Source organism: Bubalus bubalis, chromosome 8 (genome assembly GCF_019923935.1).
Source record: "Bubalus bubalis isolate 160015118507 breed Murrah chromosome 8, NDDB_SH_1, whole genome shotgun sequence".
Taxonomy (NCBI): Eukaryota; Metazoa; Chordata; class Mammalia; order Artiodactyla; family Bovidae; genus Bubalus; species Bubalus bubalis.
This window is the reverse complement of record NC_059164.1, coordinates 64,862,859-64,879,157: the sequence shown is the minus strand read 5'-3', so window position 1 is coordinate 64,879,157 and position 16,299 is coordinate 64,862,859. Positions and strand designations below refer to the sequence as shown.

At 51.8% G+C, this 16,299-nt stretch overlaps 1 protein-coding gene across 5 annotated transcripts in view; it reads left to right on the top strand.

Annotated features, from left to right (window-relative positions):
- Nucleotides 1-11,162, top strand: part of ADCYAP1R1 (ADCYAP receptor type I) — a 61,969-nt gene extending 50,807 nt beyond the window's left edge. For all 5 annotated transcript variants that reach the window (XM_044946688.2, XM_025291226.3, XM_025291225.3 and 2 more), the window contains 3 exons: nucleotides 3,180-3,309; nucleotides 4,725-4,766; nucleotides 6,279-11,162. In XM_044946688.2, the coding sequence (XP_044802623.1) occupies nucleotides 3,180-3,309; nucleotides 4,725-4,766; nucleotides 6,279-6,467 (361 nt within the window). In that variant the 3' untranslated portion in view covers nucleotides 6,468-11,162. The remainder of the gene's footprint in view (nucleotides 1-3,179; nucleotides 3,310-4,724; nucleotides 4,767-6,278) is intronic.
- The last annotated feature ends 5,137 nt before the right edge of the window (nucleotides 11,163-16,299 follow it).

Sequence of the window (16,299 nt, the reverse complement as noted above, 5' to 3'; positions counted from 1 at the left end):
TGCAACCCTGTGGCCTGGGGTATGAGGGGAGGTGGCGGGGATGGGGCTATGGACGTCGTGGGAGCAGCGGGGTGTGGCTGGTTCTGAGGAGGAAGCAGCTTGGAAGCCTCTGCAGATGCTGGTTCGACGTGTGGTCTTCCTCCAACCCCCCACTTCTCTGGGTTTCAGCCTTTGCAGCTGTTAGATGATTTCTAAGAGCCTTGAGCTTGAATTCACTTAGACTGTCCCCCTGCAAGGGGTGGGAGCCTCACCCAGGTGCCTTGCTCACACTTCACCTGCAGAGTGACCTATTCCCCACACAAGCCTTGAGATGGGTACTTGTATTATCCTCTATTTACAGGTGAGGAAACTGAAGCACAGAGAGGTAAAATGACTCACTCAAGGCCAGAGGTTGGCAGGGCGAGGAATTGAACCCAGGGAGTCCTAAGCACTAGACACTGAGGCATCTCTAGCTGGAGCTTCAGCCCCTATTTGGAAAGCCCTTTAAGTAGGGGATCCCACCTTCATTTGGTCATCTCTGGCTGTAGGAAGCTCTCCCTTGTGTTTCTTTAGGCCCCTTCTGCCCATCAGTGCCTCCTTGGGGCAGAAGGACAAAGGCTAAAGGCTTGTGTCATTGTCTCTCTGGCGTAAACAGATCATAGGGTGATTCTGTGACTCCCCATGGAGGGGTTCTAAGGTTCAAACCTTATGTCCCCATTCCAAGGCCTCTGGTCCCCGCTCTGAGGGACAGAGGTCCTCGAACTCTGAGACCCAGTGCCTTACTCATCCACCTCCACTGCTGCATCTATCAGAAGGAGTCATTGGGATGCCTGGGTCCCTGGCAGAAGTCCCTCATTCTTTCTGGGCCATCGCAGGGCTGCGGGGGAGGGAGGGCAGGGCCCTTGGGTTGCACTCTGGGATGCTAGGGGGTGGGAAGTGCTCAAAGGCTTGTGTTTCTCACATACTGAACCCGTCCCATCCTCTGCCACCACAAATGCTGGAGAGGGTTGGCCTTTTGATTTCTAGGGCTTTCCTGGTGGCTCAGATGGTAAAGGATTTTCCTGCAGTACAGGAGACCAGGTTCAGTTCCTGCATCGGCAAGTTCCCCTGGAGAACAGAATGGCAACCCACTCCAGTATTTTTGCCTGGAGAATCCCATGGACAGAGGAGCCTGGCGGGCTACAGTCCATGGTGTCATATGAGTCAGATATGACTGAGCGACTAACACTTTCACTTGTCAAACTGCATAGACAGATCCCTGGAAACAGACCCATTTGGGGAGAGGAGAAAGGGACCACAGGAGGCCGGGCTGCCTTCTCTCCTCAACTTCTTAAGCTGCTCTTTAAAGTAACCTCTTTAGTCAGGGTCACAGAGGGGCCCTCAAGATGTCCATGTTCCTGTGTTTCCAGACAACTTTGCTTTTCATTCTTCAGCCAACACTCCCTGCTGTCTTCTAGGGTGAGGCTCTGGGTGCCCGGAGATGAGCGGGACCCGGGCTCCCAGGTCATGCCCAGTGTCCAGGGCTCTGAGGTGTATCATCCCAGGCCTGTGTGGTTATACCTTAATGGACACACACTTCTTGAGCACGGGCCCCATGCCTGGTAGGTGCTGGCCAGGGTAGATGACAGATAAGTGAGGCACCACACCTGCCATCAAGGAGCCACTTCTGAGAGAGGACAGACAGAGGAGAGGTGAGAGGCTAGGACACTCCGAGACCACAGCCAGGCTCTGAGTGGGATCCTGTTGGTCCCCACTCTGGTCCAGGCACCCCCAGGTCCTGCAGAACTGGCCACCTGTGAGCATGTGGAAGATTGGTGGGTGCTGGGCAGTCGAGGGGCCTTTTTCCAGGACTGAGCCGTGATCCACCTGGAGGTCTCCCTGGGTTATTCCTTCCCCTTTCTTAGTGTACCTCCCCTCTGCTTCTCTTTCTTCCCCTTCCCCATCCTTTCCCTCTGAGTAGGCGTCACTCAGACTCTATGGACTCTGCTTCTTCTGAAAATCTGGAGCCCTCACACTCAGTGGAATAGTCTCTCCCAGAAAGGCTTGGGTCAGGAAGAGGGAGGGGCATCTAGTGTAACTGCCCCAGATTGAAGGGCTGCCCCCATCTTCTGCTGCCCACCTCATGGACTAGCTCTGCCAGGAGAGGGTGAGGCTGAAACTCAGAGGGCCCCAGGGGGCACATTGCACCTGCAGGGTGGGGCCAGTTCTTCCAGGAGGTCCAAAGAGAAACAGTCTGCTGGGGTGGGCGGAGATGGGGTCCCACTCTTGAAGACCCTCTGGGTGCCCCCCTGCCCTGGGAAGGACCCACAGGAGCACGTGTCACCATGCCTCCTCTTGACATTTTCCCGTGGTTTCTGCGCTCCACCCTCTCAGACCATGGTCCCACCCCACTGGGCCTAGGAGCCAGCTGCAGTCAGAGGAACCCCAGGAGAGCTTGCCGCAGGCGGGTAGTGAGGTCCCTAGGGCCATTTCTCTCTTCTGGGTTCCACTCCCAGCCCTGCAGACAGCCTTCTTCACAACCTCTGACTCAGTTTCCCAGGTGGCAGGTTCCTCCTGCTGGATGGTGGTTGTTTACGTTCAGGGTCAGTAAATCCTTCCTAGCATCCCTCCCATGAGTCTCCTGTGCTCTACCCCCTGGGCCCACACCCTCCCAGTGGTCAGCACCTCCCCATCACTCTCCATGAGCATCCCTGGCCAGCTCCAGACTCAGAGAAGTTGACTGTCTCTGTGGTCCCGTAGGGCTGCTCTTTCCAGGCGCAGAGAGCTTCCTTTCAGAGCTGAAAAACGTTTGTTTTGCTTGAAGATGCATCACGTTGTCCGTCCAAATCCCACCGCAGGATTTTGCCCTGACTTCATTTTTCCAGAGGGCTTCATACCTCCCCAGAGAGGTGTCTGTCAATCACATACTCACCTGTGCACGTTCAGTGGTTCCACGGGACACCAGTGTGGCCTAGAGGGATGGGCACCTCACAGACTGAGAGAAATCTCCCCAGAACTTCCTGGGGAGTTCTGGAAGCTGGGGCTCTGTTGACCATCTCCCCTAGGACCCATGCCCTGGGAGAGAATCCTGAGGGTGTCCATGGGCAGGGGCTCCAGTGCTGGGGGAGAGGAGCGGCTGGGACTGCGGTTCTCTGCCCTGCACGGCTCCGGCCTCAGGCCCTGGCGGCCCCCGGAGTAGACGGCTTGCTCTCTCCTGACAGACGGCTCGCCAGGTCCACCTTGCTGCTCATCCCACTCTTTGGAATCCACTACACCGTCTTTGCTTTCTCCCCGGAGAACGTCAGCAAGAGGGAGAGACTCGTGTTTGAGCTGGGTCTGGGCTCCTTCCAGGTAGGTGTGGTGTGTGTGTGTGTGTGTGTGTGTGTGTAGGGAAGAGCTTGTGGGGAGCCAGGTCCCTGGCCTCTACCTTGTTGGTGGTCCTACGTCGTTAACCTAAACTCAGCTCTGAGTTTCCCCTTCTGGAATAACAGTACTAGATTAGAAGACACCTGGGAGGGCCCTTCATACTCTCTGTCCTCTAGGCTTCCATGAGAAGACATGCCGGTGCTTTCGTGTTGCTGGTGCATCTGGGAGTCCTGAGCCAGGCCTCCCTTGGGCCATCAGAGACAGCAGACAGCAGCTCCCTGTCCCTCAGCATTAGCCCTGGGGATGGGTGGAGTGTCCTCAAGAGACTTCTCTGTCCACATCTGACTTCCCCCTCTGAGTGTTGGAGCTCTGAGTTGCCCAGGTCGAGATCCCCAGCACAGGATCCGATCCCAGGGAGCTGAATGAGCTGAACAGGGGGATGAACAGTTACATAAATAAGTGATCCAGGGAATGAGAAAACTGGAGGACTAGTAAGTCTGTTCTTGAAGGAATCAGCAGACAGGGCTGTAAATGAGTGAGTGAAGCCGAGTGAGTCAGTGCAAGGATGCACAGTGAGTGCATGAACAGATGGGTGCATGAGTGGGTTGGGGAAGGCAAGGTTGGCTCCTTTGAATGTCCCTAGGATACAGTGCCTCTTCCAAGCCCAACTCGTTAGAGGAGTATTTGACCTTGATGGTTGAAAAGTTATTCTGTTTATCTGACTTGATTCTCTCCCTCCTCCCATTTTAACTCAGTTGTTTTACCTGATAAGGTTCTTAGCCTGGCAAGGCTGGGGGTTTATTGGCAAAGCCCCAGACTGGGAGTCAGAGCCTGGGTTCCTATCTCTCAGCACAGGAATTCTAAATGCCCAGACTATAAGTCAAGAATGTATGTAGAAGAGCCAAACACCTACTAGGTAGCAGGAACCACGTGGTGTTCTGTGCGTTCCATGTATGAAGCTGTCTGGCCAATGGGGTGGGGAGGTGGTGGTGGATAAAGACAGGGCTGTTCTGTCCTGAAGGAGTGCTGCCCTCAGGGGGCCTGCAGGCTGGCTTGGGAGCCTGGAGAACACTTTGGGGTATGTGGGGAAGGCCTCTTTAGAAAGTGGGACAGAGCTGGCCCTTGGGAATGGGAAGGATTTGACCAAGGGAATGTGAGATCCAAAGCCAGGGTTGTGGGTGGGAGGGAATGCCGCCACCAGCCACTTGGCTTCAGGGGTGTGGCCATCTCAGTGGAGCAGAACTTTGACTGCTTTACTCCAGGCTCCTGGGCAGGTGCTTGCATCTCGGTCACTTATTTCTCTGCTTCCTGGTGTCACTCCCGGATCCTGCTGCCTTCCACACCCCGCGTGGGAGGTTCCTTGCTAGCATTCTCAGGTTCTGTTTGTTCTCTCTCCTTAGGGCTTTGTGGTGGCTGTTCTCTACTGCTTTCTGAATGGAGAGGTAAGTAAGATCCTGGGTTTCTTAGCGGTGGAGGTGCAGCTTGCTGGGGAGCAGACAGGGGTATGACCAGCTGGCCACACAGGGTTGATCCTCTAGACCAGGGCTCTGCAGACTCCCAGTGCCTACAGGAGGAGGATGACAGCCTCCCTCCAGCCCTGCCACCTTTCCTGATGCCAGACTCCCTCCCGCTTTGCTGAGGCCCAGTCTCAGGAGCAGAGATCCGCCCATAAAGGCATCAACTTCTGAGTGCAAACCCGCCTGGGAGGGCTCACTGTAAGACAAACCTTAGGAAATGGTACCTACAGTACCAGCCACAGGAAATGGTACCTACAGTTCATGAGGCTGCTCTTGGGCAGGGATGCTGAGAAGGGAGCCATCCAATGCTTGACACTGCCCCAGCATGCCAGCATGCTTGCTCAGACCTGTCCCCTGTAGAGTGGACTTGATTGATCCTGGGGAGAGGCCTGGAATCTTCTAGTAATTCTCCCTTGCCAGGCCTCCTGCTTTAGCCTGTTAGGATGATGTTTTGAGCAGAACCCAGAACAGAGATGCTGAGATGGGAGAGGGCGCTGAGTGGGTGGGTGGCTTTGGAGAGTGCGCAGAAGTCATTGCACCAAGCGCTTGTGTCTTGGCTGCATGACTGTGGCAGGCTTCCCCTGATTTTGTATCTGAGAAATAAGAAGACTTTCTCAGACAACGTACAGAGGGGTTGCTACTGCCAAGTCACTTCAGTTGTGTCTGATTCTGTGCGACCCCATAGACGGCAGCCCACCAGGTTCCCCCAACCCTGGGATTCTCCAGGCAAGAACACTGGAGTGGATTGCCATTTCCTTCTCCAATGCATGAAAGTGAAAAGTGAAAGTGAAGTCGCTCAGTCGTGTCTGACTCCTAGCGACCCCATGGACTGCAGCCCACCAGGCTCCTCCATCCATGGGATTTTCCAGGCAAGAGTACTGGAGTGGGGTGCCATCACCTTCTCTGAGAGAGGGGTTAGATAAGGATAAACAGAGGCAGACAGAGCCCTGCAGATGGCGGCTGTGAGAAACAAGAAGTAGAAACAAGAAGTAGTCCAAGCAGCTTGTCAGGGCCAATGGTGGAAGTGGGAGCTGGAACTGGAGGCTGTGGGTACTGGTGCCACACAAAGGTGCTCAGTGGAGGAGGTTGGCATGTGGCCTCTGAAACTGGACGTGCCCCGCATGCACCATACTAAGAGCAATGTGTTGGGAGTTCACCCAGAAGGTTGCTTTATTTAGTGATCCTCAGCCTTAACAGCATATTGGAATCCCCTAGAAAGCCTTAAAACATGTGGGAGCCCTACCCCAGAGATCTGGGTGTCATGGTTCAGGGAAATGGTCTGGGCATCTGGGTTGTTAAAGCTCTCCAGGAGATCCTCATCCACAGCTGCTGTTAATGGGCATTCCCCCATGGGAGGGGCCCCAGGGTGCCCAGATGGGCGGGTGAGGTGTGAGAGGGTGTCCACCTGGAAGTGACCGCCGGAGTTGCCACCCGCAGGTGCAGGCGGAGATCAAGAGGAAGTGGCGGAGCTGGAAGGTGAACCGCTACTTCACCATGGACTTCAAGCACCGGCACCCATCCCTGGCCAGCAGCGGGGTGAACGGGGGCACCCAGCTCTCCATCCTGAGCAAGAGCAGCTCCCAGATCCGCATGTCTGGGCTTCCGGCCGACAACCTGGCCACCTGAGCCCACCCTGCTCCCTCCTCTCCTCTGTACGCAGGCTGGGGCTGTGGTGGGGCGCCGGCCCACGCATGTTGTGCCTCTTCTCTCCCTTCGGGTAGGCCCTGGGCTGGGCACCTGGCCCCCCGAGGTGGGAGAAGGATACGGGGCACAGGCGGCTGTTTAGCCTCCCTGTTTTGGCGCTGGCCCCACCCACCGTGGGCCCCTGGGCCCTGACCCCAGACATGTAAATACTCCTTAATTTTGGGAAAGTCATCCCATCCCTCCCCCTCTCCCCAAGGTCCCTGCTTATCTCAAGCAGGTCTGCAGATCCACCCCACCCCATCCCCACCAGCCTCAGTAACCACCTGACCCTGCGTGGGAGGCCTCCCATGGGCTGAGGCTGCTGACTTGGCTTTGGGGGCCTTGGGCTGGGGCCTGCCTGACAGCTCCCCCCTGCAATGTCTGACTCTCAGTGTGGACTCTTTGAGTCTACTCGCCACCCCGTGGCCCTTTGCAGGCCTGGTCCAGTCACCGAGGTTACTGGAAGTCCAGCTTGGATGGCCAGACAGCTTTTTGGCACAGGCAGACCCATGCTCACCCAACATTTTGGTGTCCAGGTGCCCAGGTGCCCAGCTCCTGGGCATCAGACATTGGGAAAGCTCCAGGGATCTACCATTCAGAGACTTCAGTTTGGATGTAGGGCTAAGGCCAGAGAAAAGTTCTGGTGCTTTTCATTTGGCCCAAGAGAAAACTGCCAAGATCCAGAAAAGTGGATCTGAGTGGAATTTAGATGCAAAGAGCTTGGAGGGATCCATGAAAGAAGACATTCCCCACCTTCATTATTTTATCCCTGACTCAAGGTAGGCAAGGGCTCTTCTGGAAGTTTCCCTCTTCCCCCTCCTGTCCCCAGGCATCACTTGCAGAAATTTGAGAGATAGATGCCTCAGAGAAACTGCTCCCCAACAATACCTACCACACAGAGCCCCTAAGCCCTCCTCTTTCCCATTTCCCTTGAAGTCAAAGCCATTACTAGGATGAACCAGCCGCCTTCCTGTGAATCCTGAAGCACCTTACACCTCCATGTGCCCAAGTCCAGGGACCGGGGCTCCCCTTCATGCCCCCTCACCCTCATGGACCATGAGGAGCCCTAGTTAGCCTCCAGCTTGGGTTTAGCTACTGAAATCTGAGACCTCTGCAGAGACTTCCCTCTGGATGTTGAGTCAGCATGGACGCCAATGTGTCCTAGGGCTTGGTGGGGGGAGGTGGGAAACCCCACCCATCATGCCTGTTAGCAGAAGCTGCTGATGGGAAGAGTGACTGCACCCCGACTCCTGTCCTGACTGTGTAGCTGCAAGTTACCGGACCATGGCCTGGGAATTTAAAACGGGGCAGAGCCAGGTTCAGGGAAGGTGGAGGAAAGTGCTAGAGTGCCATGGCCTCTATGTGGGACCCGCTTCAATTGTATCAGTTTGTGGTGTTGCTGTCCCAAGTGTTTTGTGGGCTTGTTTTGTGGTTGCGTTCTGGAATGCTTGGAGAGTTCGGAGGGATGGGGAATGTTGCTTTGCTTGGCTTTATGACGAGGAAGGGGCCCAAGGGGCTTAGGGACCTGTTCCTCAAGGCCTGTGAAGTGACTGGGGAAGGACTTAGTGCTTGCTTTAGAGATGAGCCCCATGTAAAGAGGGAGAACCAGCCTGCTTGCCCTGCCTGGGCATACTTGGCAACTCAGGCTGGCCATGGGGTATGTGGTGGCTCTTCCATCCTGCGTCTGCCTCATGACACCCTTCCCTCTGTCTGGGTGCCTCGTGTATTACCTGAGGGGCTCTCCTCTGGCCACCTTGCATTTGGGGCCCTGTTGGGAGACCTGTTCCTGGCAGGTTGGAAGGATTCACAGGCTTCAATTCAGAGACACAGCATCTGTCCCAGTGGGGCTCAGACTGCTGACATGGTGGACATAGCGCTCCCTGTTTTGGGCCTCAGTGTCTGCATTTGTGAGATGAGACGGCTCCCAGGGCTTCTCCAGGCTCTGTGCTCCAGTAATTCTCCAGTTCAAAGCCAAGGCGGTAGAAGGGCACTCATCATTGTTGTGTGTATCGCCTATGGTTCTGGAGTGTCCGTGTTTGTGTACATGTGGAGGGAGGGGGGAGTTCTGTATATTTTCCCTTTCTTAGAAAAGGGACACCTGTCCCTTCCATTTGGACCCCGCAGTGGAAGCTGGTGGGCCGGAGGGAAGGCTCAGGCCAGGGACAGTAGGCCAGGTGCCTGCAGCACCATGTGCAGACCCCTCCGTGTTCCGGCCGGGTCAGGGTGCCACGACTGGGTGGGCAACGGCTACCCCCAGATCCTAGGAGCAGTCCCTTGAGTATGGACCCTATTTCTTCATCCTTACACCCACCAGCAGGTCTGTTTCACCATGGAAGAGGAGGCTTTGATTTTATACATCTATCATCACAAAACAGCAAAAACAAAATCCATCCCGAATCCCCATGCCATGCTGCCACCTGAGCCCGGAGCCCACATCCTCGTAGAGGCTCCAGGTTTCTGTTGGTTGGTTTTTCTCTCTGAACAAATGATTGCCAGCCCTGTGAGCAGACGCAGTTGATGTATTTTGAATGCTCCAGGAGGGTAGGCAGCTGTCCTTCAGGGTCACGGCAGTGGGGGGATAGTGTAAGTCTGGGTATAACCCTTCCCTCTCTGACCTGTTTTTTTTTTCGAATTTGTATAATGGGCCAAAAGACTAGACAGTTTGTGTAGCCCACTGGATCTCTGAAATTCTTGTCAAAACACCAGCTATCTACTGGGAAAGGCTCCAGGCAAAGACTGCGGTGTTTGCTGAAGGATGAGGGGCTAAAGGGACTTGGGAAGGGCCAGGCTGGAGAGGAGCAGAGTTATCCAACTCCATGTCTCTAGAAGGGGGCTGTTTTTGTTCTATGCAATCCTGAAGAACAGAACTCGTCCAGGGGAGGCTGAGTTTTCCTTGGGATAAAGAAATCTCTCATCCTCAGTCATGACTGTCCCATCAAGGAACAGGCAGTGTTAGGAGAGACTCCAGCTCTGGGGGAGATGGGTCGCCAAGTAAAGGATGCTGAGCCTGTGAGAGGCTGGAGTGTGGGTATAGGGGTTCAGGGCCTCTCTGGTGTTTCCCAGCATGACAGACTTCATGACTCCCCACCATGCCTGAGGCCAAGCCACCTTCTCTGTCTCCATGGGCAGCTCTGTGACCCTACTCGACACACCCAGTGGGCCGCAGTCATTCCATCTCTAACCCCCACCCCTCCCTGAACCGACTTCCCTGGGGGACAGGACCAGAGAGCTGGAGCCAGGATCAAGGCTTGAAATACTCCCAAGTCCATCATCACCCACCAATAGAGTGCTGACTCACCGCCTTCACCTGACACTCTCCCTCCCGGGAGGAAAGCTTGAAGAGGCTTTCTTTGTAATTCTCTGACTACTCTTGACCCACTCAAGGCCACCCTAGAGTCAAAGCAGGGAGTGCTCCATCATAAATTCCTGCTTGGGGCCCAGTGACCATGGATGCCTGCTGGAAGAGCTCTGAGCCGGGAACAGGGGACCTGGGCATCTCCTGGCTCTGCCATTGATCTGCTGTTTGGCCTGGACTCCTTCCTCATGTATCTCTGGGGAGACTCACAGAGCACTAGAGCTGGGAGGAAACTTGGCGATCTGCAGGTCAAGCCTCCCCCTCGGGCTGCTGAGAAAACACTGACAGGTGGGCTTAACATGGTGCCTGTGCCATGTTGGGATCCAGGATGCTTTACAAACCTGAGTGGGGAAATGGGCCTGCCGATGTGTGTGCCTGCCCTGCACATGAGCCAGAGCAAGACACCCAATAAAGCTTCCGACCAGAAAACATTCAGCCTTGCGCAGGAGAGGGGCTCTGGTTACGGAGGTTGTCAGGACTCCAGACTGCAGGAGGAGCGTGGAGTCGGTGTCATGACGGGAGACCTGTGTTCCAGCCTGGCTTCACCACCTGCTCTGTGCTCCAGCGCTGATCCTTTCTGGGCCTCTGCTTCTTGATCTGAGAAATGGGAGGACCTGATTTTCAATCTGACCCACAGGTCAAGAGTGAGATTCAAATGAGATGCCATGGTGTGTAAAAGGGAAACTGCACAGATGTGAGCTGTTTCTGGGGTGAAGACCTCTGAAAGGGGGACCCCATGCTGTTTGTCAACTGCTTTGAGCCCTCCTGGATTAACCTTTGCCTCATTTGTAAAACCACCAGCACTTGGGGGGGTAGGGGAAGGCCAGTGGGCTCTGATGGACACAGAATTCCAAGTTTATTCCCATTAGCTGGTTGGTTGTTCTGGAGATAGAATGAGGAGACTCCCATATGGGTGATGTCAGTGTTTCCATGCCACCCCCATGAGAATCCTTCAAGGATCTGGGACGTCCATCAAGTAGGCTGTGTGCCTGCCTTTCTCCTTCCCCTGAACTCGATGTCCTGGGATGTGTCTATGCTTGGCCTTGTGCGTCTTGTCTTACGTCTGTCTTCTGTAGCTTTGCCCCCGTGAGGGCTGGAATGGGGACGCCACTGGCACCCCAGACTTCAGGCTCGCTGTGGGAGTTGCACCCGCCTGGGTCTCATCTCCCACAATAAAGATAAGCCCCACAGACCTCACTGCTACCCCTGTGCTCACAACCTTGTCCGGGATTTTAAGGATGTCAAACTGCTGTAGATGACTCAATAAACATCTGATCATTTTTCCTTTTGGCTGTAATTGGCAGATGTGGAGGTCCGAAAGGAGGGGAGATGGAAGGGGAGGAAGTCTGATCCCCCAGAGGAATCTAGTCTTCAAGGTCCTGTGGCCTTTTCCAGTGAGCTTAGAGTGGACTTGGAAAGTAAAGTCCTGGCCTCAAAAGGACCTGCAAGGATCATGCAACCTGAGCAGAATTGAGGTCACTTGGATCTTTTGGGGGCTCCTGGAAATGGAAGCAGCTCACCTCACAGTCCTTCTTGCCTCATGGCCTTTATATGTATTTTTTTTATGAAAGTGGCCCCCGAATATCCCCAAAGATTGCCTGCCCTGAGCGCTTCATTAGCGCTATAGGTAACCAGAGGTTGCCAGAGTCCCAACCCTTAATGTTTCTGGGCACTTCAAATCATCAGCCCCACCAGAACAGATAAGCAATCCACGGAACCCCCATTTCCACGAGCTTCTATTGATTTTCACGACTTTCAATGCCCGTAGTCATATTACACTTTTTAGTTTCTAACAACAGGAGATCATTTTGGCTGATATATCAGAAAAAATAGTTGAGGATAAAAAATACTGGGCAGCTCGTAGAATTCTTTTGAGGCTGGAGAAACCAGAAAAGGTGTCTCAAGCCTTACTGTCTTCTGGAACATGACAGAGCTGTTGCCTGCTGCTCTCAACCCAGGCGTGGCTCTTCCGCGCGAGGGAGCCAGCCGCACAGTGACCGTTTCTGATCGCAAGTAGCGCTGCTGTTGCCGTCAATTCCCCAGGCAGCCCCCTTGCCTCCAGCTGCTCACGTCTGAATCAAAGTCTCACATGAGTCCATCAGACTGGCTGCGTTCTCTCCACAGTGAGGCTGCAAATTTGACTTTTCTGGGTTCTACCTTGGGGAGGTCAGCCTCATGTATCTGGAGAATTTCTAGATTTAAAAATAGTGTCTAAAAGTCCTGAAATAATAAATGCCTACCACCCACAGGCCCGAGATCTATGGCAATTGCAGAGCCAGCTTCCTCCAGTGTTCAGGTGGGCCACTCTGAGGAAGTCAAGTCAATGGAAGGATGAATCCCAACCCACCTGCATGTGGTCTCTACAACCAGACAGACGACTTGCCGAAAGCTCCCAGGTCTCCCAGCTGGGGTACGCCCCAGCTGGGGTGCAGGCTGGTTCTGCTGTTTGGGGTCACCCCTGCTGTTTCTTCTCCAGGTCCACACAGATGATTCTCCTAGAGCTTAGAAAATATTCTTACCGATGTGACCATGATACTTTGAGACGCGACATGTTTCGTCCTCACAGAGAGGTCACACTCAAGAAGTAAAGATAAAGTCTTGGATTCCATCTTAGACTTGAATTTCTTGGCAATTGTGAAGATCACCCAAAGACTTAGTACAGATGAACACTGATTAAATCCTATTTCCTCTATCCATTCCCCCCAGTTGATCAACTATTCCAGCTCTCTTTTTTCCCAAACCCATGCACCTTCAACCCTAGTTATTCCTGATGATGCTCTCTGCTCCTGGTAGTATGAGCAATTCCTTTTGGGAATTCAGTGATTCTCAAGTTTTAGCATGCATCAGAATCATCCAGGAGGTTAATAAAATACAGATTGCTGGGCCCACCTCCAGAATTTCTGATCCAAGTCTGAGGTAGGGCATGATAATTTGCAATTGTAAGAAGTTCCTAGACATTCTACCTGTTAAGGTATAACATCTAAAAAAAATGTATAACATCTTAGCCCCTTTTAGGAAACCTTGAAGCTTGACAGTGATTAACTTCCCCCTATGGGGAGGACAAGCAGGAACATCCACAACATGAACTTTAATTGACTTTTTCTTTCCAGGCCACTGTTTTAGGGACGAAAAGCAGAAAGCTCCAAGGGAAAATCAACCCATGGATGTCCATTTATTTTCTTTTTTCCCATTTATTTTCAATTAAGTATAAAACCATCTCTGTCTCAACTAGGATCGATGCCATAGATGAAAAACTCCAATGAAAAATGACTTTGAGAAGATAGAATTTAATTTTTCTCACATCAAAGAAGTCCAGAAGAGGCATTCCAGAATTGTATGGTGGCCGTGTGGTCTCTCCAAGGACTCAAGCTTCTCCCTTTCTGCTCCTCTAATCTTAGCATATGACTTCCAGGCTCAAGGTCACCTCATGGTCCAAGAATGTCTCCTGGAGATCTGGATGTCTCCAGACTCAGGGGAGAGTGGAAGAAGGCAAAAGGTCCTTCCTTCTTGTTTTTAAAATTTTCTTTTTGGAAGAAGCCTCACATCTGCTTACATCTCATTGGCTCACAGTTAACCACACAGCCACATTTCAACACGGGTGATGGTATGCTCCCCTAGGAAAACAGGGAGAGAGAATGGATACTGGCTGGTGAACAGTGGTTTGTGCCATAGTCTCAAAACCCCAGGTCTTTCAGAATTTAGGTGGTGGTCACTGAGCTCACCCACACTTGGGAGAAACTGGAGGCTAACTGATGACATTGATATCTCACTGAGAGCAAACTGGAGGATGCAGGCTCCAACCTGGACCAAAGAATACCTCGAGAGGGTCCCCAGTCAGCACTGAGGGAGCCGCTTGCACCCACTCACCGGAACCTACTCTGGTGTGAAGTGTGAGGTGTGAGGGTATGTTTGGGTCACTTCTGGTTTCCTCTATCCTTCTTTCTCTCCCACGGCTGCATTTCCTAGTGGATTCTGCGCCCTTGTGGCTTCTGCGTTATTTCATCTCTTTTTAATTTGGAGGATCATCAGAGTGGTGATGTAGTTCAGGTTTTTTTAATTTTTTTTTTACTTTTTTCGGTCTTTTAATTTTTGTCAGTTGTCCCCAAGTGAACCCAATTTAGGAGCTTCTGAACTTCTCAACTATCTTAGACTGCCCTCTGGTGGATGCCTGTCATAGCCATTCTTCTGATCAGCGTCCCCTTCCCCCCTCCCCAATCCTAGATAAAAGCTTAAGAATTTGATGTGTGAAACTCAGTCACTAAGAGTTCTTCTAACTTTTAGGATGTGGTCTTGTAAATGCTCATATGAAGATAGTTTTTCTTGGCCTCTTGAAATTGTTCCCTAAACTTCTCTAAAGCATAGGCTTTGGGTGTCAATATTTTTAGAAGGAGGATGGTGGCAATAAAGCTTGTACCTTTCATTTATTCAACAAAAACCTGTTGAGCATCTAACTTTCCATTCACCAATTGCTCCGTGACAGTCTACCATGTGCCAGGAGCTGTTCTGTTACTGGTGAGCATCACCGGTGAGACAAGGGCCCTGTTCTCAGGAGCTTACATTCTAAGTAGAGAAGAAAAGAAAACAGTTTCAGATAGAGGAAAATGTTATGAAGAAAATAAAGCAGCTAGGACCCGCCCTAATACAGTATGACCGCGTGTTAACTCATTACATCTTCAAAATCCCTATTTCCAAATAATGCCACATTGATAGGTACCTAGAGTTAGGACTTCAGTGTGTCTTTGGGGGGTGGGGGTGGAGACACAGTTCAGTGCCAAGTGAAGGGAAAGAGTCTGAAGCTTCACAAACTTCACGATGCTTTGACTGAGATGATATGGAAGAGATGGGAGTTGATGATGGATATGTGGGGTAAGATAGAGTGACAGCCTCCTCTCACCCACAATCACCTCCTGGCTTCAATAGGTTTCAATAATAATAATAAAAAGGAAAAACATGTATCAGCCCTAACTCACCCTGGCCCTGATTTGTCCCTTTTTGAGTATTTCTCATGGAAATTGATTGGCTCATAATATTCCATCGCCTGCTAGATCACAAGCCACACAGCCGCATTCAGATCCTTAGAGGGCTCAGTCTCAGCTGGTGAAGCTGGAAAAAGTTCATTCAAGCAGGCTGAACACTGACCTCTCACTGTTCAAACAACCCCAACTGTCAAAGAAACTGAGAGCCCATTTCCAAGCAGAAACAAAAGCAAAACAATGTTCTGATAGCCACATACACTTGTGGATGCCAGAAGATGCGTATAAAATCATCACTCACATCTTTTATTCTGACTCACATAGACTCTCTTAGGGATTGGGAGTGATGCCTCAGCTTTAGCTGGCTTATCCCCCACAAACTTGGTGGGAAGCATCTTTGTTCTGGAGCTCAGGGCTTTCTCCCAGGCCACCCCACTAAGTCACTCTCTTCTCTCTTCCCCTTTCAGACATCCCTTCCTCCCTCATCCCGGGTCCCTCGTCTCTGCACTTGATCTAGACGCAGGCATGGCTGGGTGGTCAATGTTTTCCTTGCACTGATATTTTTTGGACCTCCTGTCTTTTGAGTTTCCCTGACACTTGGGAATTTTCTGTGGTTTTATCCTCAACCTTATTCTCTTTAGACACTCTCTCCATGGGCAGAAACATCCATTCCTATGCATTAACCTTGATCTCAGTTGGTAATCCTGACTCTTTATTTTCCAGCACAAGCAACTGGCACAGGCAGGGGCCGGTGCAGTTAGTACCATGGAGAGAGCTGAGTGAACTTGGCTCCAGCACCACAGACAGTTCCAGGGCACTGTACCTACTTGAGAGCAGATTGTGGCCAACTTATCTTATGTGAACAAAGACACATCTAAGTTTTATGGGGCCTGAAACATGTAATTTGGGGAGGTCCTCTTTAATAAAAAATGTAGAATTTAAAATTCAGGATTAGGTGCAAAAATGAATTTTTTTAGAAAGAGAAAAGTTGACAGCTATCATAAATATTACAAAATCAGAAAAAAGAACATAATATTTATATTAATTATAATAGTTTTAACCTACTTTTTGGCAATATATTCTTTGACTCCACCCTTATTGGACAAAAGTTTTTATATTGTTTTCTAGACAGATCATTTCAGAGAAGGCAATGGTAACCCCCTCCAGTACTCTTGCCTGGAAAATCCGCTGGACGGAGGAGCCTGGTCCATGAATGGGGTCGCTGAGGGTCGGACACAACTGACGGACTTCATTTTCACTTTTCACTTTCATGCATTGGAGAAGGAAATGGCAACCCACTTCAGTGTTCTTGCCTGGAGAATCCCAGGGACGGCGGAGCCTGGTGGGCTGCCATCTATGGGGTCGCACAGAGTCGGACACGACTGAAGTGACTTAGCAGCAGCAGCAGACAGATAATTGAAATATAATTCAGTCATATGATTAATCA